Source organism: Piliocolobus tephrosceles, unplaced genomic scaffold (assembly GCF_002776525.5).
Source record: "Piliocolobus tephrosceles isolate RC106 unplaced genomic scaffold, ASM277652v3 unscaffolded_33200, whole genome shotgun sequence".
In the NCBI taxonomy this organism is placed as follows: Eukaryota; Metazoa; Chordata; class Mammalia; order Primates; family Cercopithecidae; genus Piliocolobus; species Piliocolobus tephrosceles.
The window spans coordinates 1-8,236 of record NW_022316756.1 but is presented as its reverse complement, the minus strand read 5'-3'; the positions used below and the strand labels follow the sequence as shown (position 1 = coordinate 8,236).

At 42.2% G+C, this 8,236-nt stretch overlaps 1 protein-coding gene across 1 annotated transcript; it reads left to right on the top strand.

The window, feature by feature from the left end:
- Positions 1 to 523: 523 nt before the first annotated feature.
- Positions 524 to 8,230, top strand: LOC111529195 (zinc finger protein 845; the record flags this gene model as incomplete). Its single annotated transcript, XM_023196089.2, has 2 exons — positions 524 to 719; positions 5,900 to 8,230. Coding segments are annotated over exons 1-2 (2,365 nt in total), but the record flags the coding sequence as incomplete, so codon positions are not given.
- Between the last annotated feature and the right edge of the window lie 6 nt (positions 8,231 to 8,236).

The window sequence follows — 8,236 nt, the reverse complement described above, 5'->3', positions numbered from 1 at the left end:
CTGAAATTACAAGCATGAGCCACTGTGCCCTGCTCCTGTATTCATTTCTTTTGTATTATCCACAAACATCAGAAATTCATACTGAGAGGGTATTGTGACCTCTTCAAAAGGTATAATAAGGCCAGGTGTGGTGGCTCATGCCTATAATCGCAGCCCTTTGCAAGGCCTAGGCAGGTGGATCACGAGGTCAGGAGTTCAAGATCAGCCTGACCAACATGGTGAAACTCCGTCTCTACTAAAAATACAAAAATTAGCCAGGTGTGATGGCGCCTGCCTGTAATTCCAGCTACTCATGAGGCTGAGGCAAGAAAATTGCTTGAATCTGGGAGGCAGAGGTTGCTGTGAGCTGAGATTGTGCCACTGCACTCTGGTCTGGGCAACAGAGCGAGACTCTTATCTCAGGAAAAAAAAAAAAAAAAGAAGTGTAATAAAACACAACTCAGAAAACATCATGTGGTTAAACATCCCTTACTTGGCTGTCAGAACTTTCTCTACAATTAAATCCACGCTTTCCCCTCTCTCTTCTTCTCATTTTCTATAAAGATAAGAACTCCTCCCATAACCATTTCCTTAAAATGTGTTTTCATTTCAGGGTCTGTTGACATTCAGGGATGTGGCCATAGAATTCTCTCAGGAGGAGTGGAAATGCCTGGACGCTGCTCAGAGGACTCTATACAGAGACGTGATGCTGGAGAATTACAGGAACCTGGTCTCCCTGGGTGAGGATAACTTCCCTCCAGAAGTGGGGATGCGTCCTTGTGTATCTTTGTATTTTCTCTTTTTTTTTAGATACAGTGTTTCTCTCCCCCAGGGCGGAGTGCAGTGGTGTGATCAGGGCTCAGTGCAATCTTGAATTCCTGGGCTCAAGTGATTGTCCCACCCCAGCCTCCCCCAGTAGCTGGTACAAGTGCGTGCCACCATGCCGAGCTACTTTTTTAGTTTTTTTTTGTTTTGTAGGTGTTGTTTTTGTTTTTGTTTGCAGACATGGTCTTGCTGTGTTGTTGAAGTTGGTCTTGGTATCCTGGGCTCAGCACATCCTCCTCGGCCTCCTGAGTAGCTGGGGTTACAGCCGCCAACCCCCATACCTAATTATTGGTTTTTATTTTTTAAATTTTAGCATATGTGTGTCCTTAGGGCTAATATGAGTCTTCCGTGGACAACATGTACTTGGTTCCTGTTGATTGAGCCAGTCTTTGCCTTCTGAGTGCAGAGTTAAATATTTATATTTGAAGTATTACTGATGGAGAAGACCTTACCGTTGCGTTTCTGTTACATATTATCTGTATTTCTTGTAGGTTTGTTTTTATTCTTCATTTCTCATTTATTACTTTTTGTGTTTAATTGCTTTTTTATGGAGACATGTTTGACTCCCTTCTTATCGACCTTTGTTTGTTTGTTTATGATGGAGTCTCACGCTGTCGCCAAAGCGTCACTGCTGTGTGCGATGTTGGCTCACTGCAGCTGGCTTCACTTCTCGGGCTCAAAAAATTCTTGTGCCCCGGTGGCGCAAGAGTGCCACTGTAATCCCAGCACTCTGGGAGGCCGAGGCAGGCAAATCACCTGAGGTCAGGAGTTCAAAACCAGTCTGGCTAGCATGGCGAAATTCTGTCTCTACTAAAAATACAAAAATTCGTCAGACACGATGGTGGGTGCCTGCAATCTCAGTTACTCAGGAGGCTGATGCAGGAGAGTCCCTTGAACCCGGGAGGCGGAGGTTGCAGTGACCCAAGATCATGCCACTGCACTTCTGCCTGAGCGACAGAGTGAGACCCTGTCTCAAAAAAAATTTTCATAACCTGCAAAAACTACTCTTTCTCCTCTAGAACTCCTTGTTATTTATGTTAGAATTATTTTCTGTATGTTGCATTTTCAGTATCACATATGTATGGTGTTTTCTCATGCTGTTTTCTTCTAAATAATAGGAAAGAAAGTTGAATTATGAAGAAAAGGTACACTTATACAAGTTTCTGTCCTTTTATTTGGTTATTTACTTATTTATTTATTTATGAGACGAAGTTTTGTTCTGTTGCCCAGGCTGGAGTGCAGTGGCACAATCTCGGGTCACTGCAACCTCTGACTTCCGGGTTTAAGTGATTCTCCTGCCTCAGTTTTCTGAGTAGCTGGGATTACAGGCATGTGCCACCACGCCCAGCTAATTTTGTATTTTTAGTAGAGACAAGGTTTCTCCTTGTTGGTCAGACTGGTCTCGAACTTCCGCCCTCAGGCGGTGATCCACCTGCCTTGGCCTCCGAAAGTACTGGGATTACAGATGTGAACCACCGCGTCCAGCCTGTCTGTCTTTATTTACCTTTACTGGAGAACTTTATGTATATTTGTGGGTGGGAGTTACTCTTTAGACTTCTTTCATTTCTTTCTTTTTTTTTTTTTTTTGAGACTGAGTGTCTGTCTGTTGCCCAGGCTGGAGTGCAGTGGCTCGATCTTGGCTAACTCCACCCTCCGCCTCCCAGATTCAAGTGATTCTCCTGCCTCAGTCTCCCAAGCAGCTGGGACTACAGGCACGTGCCACCACATCCAGCTAATTTTTTTTTTTTTTTTTTCTGTAGAGATGGGGTTTCACCGTGTTAGCCAGGAAGGTGCTGAAAGGATGCTGCTGATCTCCTGACCTCGTGATCCTCCTGCCTCAGCCTCCCAAAGTTCTGGGATTACAGGCGTGAGCCACCGTGCTCAGCCAGCCTCAAAGTTTTTAAAACATGTTATTGTTTTTAGATTGGCTTCAAGTATTGCAAGATTTACAGTTCAGACGCTAAACTTCCTTTGTTTAATCAGATGTGCCAGTCTTCGGTGATGTTGATGATGAGATGCTCCTTTTCCTGTCTCAGTCATTTCACTGTCCTCTCAGAAATAGCTTAGACTGGTCAGCCGAGGTGGCTCACGCCTCTAATCCCAGCAGTTTGGGAGGCCTAGGTGAGTGGATCGCTTGAGGTCAGGAGTTTGAGACCAGTCTGACCAACATGGTGAAACAGCAACTCTACTAAATACAAAGTGGGGTGACTCACGCCTGTAATCCCAGCTCTTTGGGATGCTGAGATGGGTGGATCACCTGATTCAGGAGTTTGAGACCAGCCTGGCCAACATGGTGAAACCCTGTCTCCACTAAAACTACAAACATTTTGTGGGCATGGTGGTGGGTACCTGTTATCCCAAGTACTCGGGAGGCTGAGGCAGGAGAATCACTTGAACCTGGGAGGTGGAGGTTGCAGTGAGCTGACATTGTGCCACTGCACGCCAGCCCGGGTGACACAGTGAGACTCCGGGCTGAGGTGGGAGAATCTCTTCAGGCAGGAGGATCGTGCGACTACACTCCAGCCTGGGTGATAGAGCGTGACTTGGTCTCAAAAACAAACAAAAAAGGAAATAGCTTAAACTGGGAGGTTTACGGCATAGACATTTATTTCTCATGAATTTGGAAAGTGGGAAATCCAGGAGCAAGGTGCCAGCCAAGTTGGTTCCTGGTGACGGCCTTCCTCGTGGTTTAGCCCAGCCACCTTCCTGCTGTGTCCTGACATAGTGGAAACAGGAACAGGCAGTGAGCTCTTTAATATCTCTTTATTAAATCACTAGTCCTATTCATGAGTAGTCAACACCCATGACCAAATTCTCTCAAAGGTCCCATCTGCAGGAACATCCTATTGGAGAATAAGAACTCTGAATGTGGCTTTTGTTCAATAAGAACATTCAGACCAGGGAGCCTGCATCATATTGTTTATGGTTTTATTGTGCAATTTGTTTTATACAATGTTTTCTCTGATCCCAGTTTATAAATTTTCCCAGTACACAGTCTATGTTTTATATTTTGTGCATAGTGAACTAGATAACTAAGGTCAATGCATATATATAGAATTGCCATATGGCCTGGCTGTTTCATAAATGTAGTTGTGATATCATAGTTGCACCTTTTGACATTGTTAGTCAATTCTTTTTTTTCTTTTTTCTTTTTTTTGAGATAAAGTCTCACCCAGGCTGGAGTGCAGTGGTGCAATCTCGTTTCACTGCAACCTCCGCCTCCTGAGTTCAAACGATTCTCCTGCCTCAGCCTCCTGAGTAGCTGGGATTACAGGTTCCCGCCACTATGCCCAGCTAATTTTTTTGAATTTTTAGTAGAGTTAGGGTTTCACCACATTGGCTAAGCTGCTCTTGAACTCCTGACCTCGTGATCCACCTGCCTTGGCCTCCCAAAGTGCTGGGATTACAGGCAAGAGCCACAGCGCCCAGCCAGTAGTCACTTCTTAATTCCTCATAATGCTGTGTATTTTTTTGATCTCATACATCAGAAGGTAGTGATCCTTAACATGTATTTCAGTTCTTATACTGTATGCTGCTGGTAAGTGGAAATTATGGCTTTCTTTCATTTTTTTGTTTTGTTTTGTTTTTGTTTTGGGACAGAGTGGCGCAATCTCAGCTCACTGCAATTTCTACCTCCTGGGTTGATGCCATTCTCCTGCCTCAGCCTCCTGAGTAGCTGGGACTACTGGCACCCGCCACCATACCCGGCTAATTTTTTTTTTTTTTGTATTTTTAGTAGAAATGGGGTTTCACATTGTTAGCTAGGATGGTCTCGATCTCCTGACCTCATAATCTGCCTGCCTCAGCCTCCCAAAGTGTTGGGATTACAGGTGTGAACCCGGCCGTGGTTTTTTTCTTAACAAAGAATTGTTTAGAATTCCGTTGGCTGTATAAATGTACTTATTATTTGCTTGCTGATTTTATGTGTTATATTACTTTACTAATTAATTTTTATGACTGTACATAAGGCTTTTCGGTATGTGGTATGCAATATAACTGAAACACTCCACTCGTTAGTGTCACAAAGTGCCACCTGGCGCTGTGGCTCACGCCTCTAAAGGAATTTGGGAGGCTCAGGTCGGTGAATTGCTTGAGTCAAAAGTTCCAGGCCAGCCTGTCCAACATGGTGAAACCCCATCTCTACTAAAAATACAAAAATTGGCCAAGCGTGGTGGCGCATGCCTTTAATCCCAGGTACTCAGGAGGCTGAGGCAGGAGAATGGCTTGAGCCCAGCAGGCAGAGGTTGCAGTGAGAAAAGATTGGGCCATTGCACTCCAGCCTCTTGTGACAGAGTGAGACTTCATCTCAAAAATATAAAAATACAAACAATTTTTTTAAATGTCACAACATGCCTTTTCTGCATGAATAGAAGTAATTTTATAACAGTTGTTCAGAAAAATATTGTATTAGCTTTGTTTTTTTTTTTTTTTGAGGTGGACTCTCACTTTGTCACTCAGGCTGAAGCACAGTGGCGCGATCTCAGCTCACGGCAACCTCTGCCTCTTGGACTCAAGCAATTCTTGTGCCTCAACCTCCTGAGTAGCTGGGACTACAGGCATGGGCCACCACGCCTGGCTTAATTTTGTAATGTTTTCTTATCTTCTCAGTGCTATGACTATTTGACAATACAGAATTTTCATTGATTTTGGTTATCCTTACATGAGCTTATTGTGGATTATTTTCCAATATAGTATATTGTGTGGTCCTTTAGCATTTATTTGTATATAATAAATATGCTGTAAATATGAAGAATATGTTTTTCTCTTCATTGATGTGACAGTGATATGTTTTTTGCAAACTCTTATACAGTTTAGGGTCACAGTGGAAAAATACTCCTTACTTCAGGCTTATACACGTTTGTGCCCTGTCAGCGTTTTGACATGATATTGCAAATAGACTTCCGTAGACATTATTTCAAGCACATGTAATCGCCCTTTATTTATTGAAGAATCTTACCCTTTTCTGTTCCTAAACTTTCAAGATAATGTTTGGGAAGTTTAAAATAAGTATTGCTTTTTGTGTCCTATTTACACATTTCAGTATTATATACCATCTGTACTTAAGTGGAAACCTATTGGTGTTTATATTTTGTAGATATCTCTTCCAAATGCATGATGAAGGAGTTCTCATCAACAGCACAAGGCAATACAGAGGTGATCCACAGAGGGACAATGCAAAGACGTGAACCTCATCACATTGGAGATTTTTGCTTCCAGGAAATGGAGAAAGATATTCGTGATTTTGAGTTTCAGTGGAAAGAAGATGAAAGAAATAGCCATGAAGCACCCATGACAAAACTCAAAGAGTTGACGAGTAGTACAAACCGACAGGATCAAACGCATGATGGAAACAAACCTATTAAAGATCAGCTTGGATTAAACTTTCATTTGCATCTATCTGAACTGCATATATTTCAGCCCGAAGGGAAGATTGGTAATCAAGTTGAGAAGTCTATCAACGACGATTCCTTAATTTCAACATCCCAAAGCATTGAGAAGTCTATCAACAATGCTTCTTCATTTTCAACAGCCCAAAGAATTTCTTGTAGGCCCAAAACCCATATATCTAATAACTATGGGAATAATTTCCTGAATTCTTCATTACTCACACAAAAGCAGGAAGTACACATGAGAGAAAAATCTTTCCCATGTACTGAAAGTGGCAAAGCCTTTAATTATAGCTCAGTCTTAAGGAAACATCAGATAATCCCTTTAGGAGCGAAACAGTATAAATGTGATGTGTGTGGCAAGGTCTTTAATCAAAAGCGATACCTTGCATGTCATCGTAGATGTCACACTGGCGAGAAACCTTACAAGTGTAATGATTGTGGCAAGACCTTCAGTCAGGAGTTAACCCTTACATGCCATCGTAGACTTCATACTGGAGAGAAACATTACAAGTGCAGTGAGTGTGGCAAGACCTTCAGTCGAAATTCAGCCCTTGTAATTCATAAGGCAGTTCATACTGGAGAGAAATCTTACAGGTGTAATGAATGTGGCAAGACCTTCAGTCAAACGTCATACCTTGTATACCATCGTAGACTTCATACTGGAGAGAAACCTTACAAATGTGAAGAATGTGACAAAGCTTTCAGTTTCAAATCAAACCTTGAAAGACATAGGAAAATTCATACTGGAGAGAAACCGTACAAGTGTAATGAGTGCAGCAGGACCTTTAGTCGGAAGTCATCCCTTACACGCCATCGTAGGCTTCATACTGGAGAGAAACCTTACAAGTGTAATGAGTGTGGTAAGACCTTCAGTCAGATGTCATCCCTTGTATACCACCGTAGACTTCATACTGGAGAGAAACCTTACAAATGTGAAGAATGTGATGAAGCTTTCAGTTTCAAATCAAACCTTGAAAGACATAAGAGAATTCATACTGGAGAGAAACCTTACAAGTGTAATGATTGTGGAAAGACCTTCAGTCAGACGTCATCCCTTGTATACCATCGTAGACTTCATACTGGAGAGAAACCTTACAAATGTGAAGAATGTGATGAAGCTTTCAGTTTCAAATCAAACCTTGAAAGACATAGGATAATTCATACTGGAGAGAAACTTTACAAGTGTAACGAATGCGGCAAGACCTTTAGTCGGAAGTCATCCCTTACACGCCATCGTAGACTTCATACTGGAGAAAAACCTTACAAGTGTAATGAGTGTGGCAAAGCCTTTCGTGGGCAGTCAGCACTTATTTACCATCAAGCAATCCATGGTATAGGGAAACTTTACAAATGTAATGATTGTCACCAGGTCTTTAGTAATGCTACAACTATTGCAAATCATTGGAGAATCCATAATGAAGATAGATCTTACAAGTGTAATAGATGTGGCAAATTTTTCAGACATCGTTCATACCTCGCAGTTCATTGGCGAACTCATAGTGGAGAGAAACCTTACAAATGTGAAGAATGTGACGAAGCTTTCAGTTTCAAATCAAACCTTCAAAGACATAGGAGAATTCACACTGGAGAGAAACCTTACAGGTGTAATGAATGTGGCAAGACCTTTAGTCGGAAGTCATACCTTACATGCCATCGTAGACTCCATACTGGAGAGAAACCTTACAAGTGTAATGAGTGTGGCAAGACCTTCGGTCGCACTTCAGCCCTTGTAATTCATAAGGCAATTCATACTGGAGAGAAACCTTACAAGTGTAATGAGTGTGGCAAGTCCTTCAGTCAGAAGTCATCCCTTACCTGCCATCGTAGACTTCATACTGGAGAGAAGCCTTACAAATGTGAAGAATGTGACAAAGTTTTCAGTCGCAAATCAAGCCTTGAAAAACACAGGAGAATTCATACTGGAGAGAAACCATACAAATGTAAGGTTTGTGACAAAGCTTTTGGGCGTGATTCACACCTGGCACAACATACTAGAATTCACACTGGAGAGAAACCTTACAAGTGTAATGAATGTGGCAAGA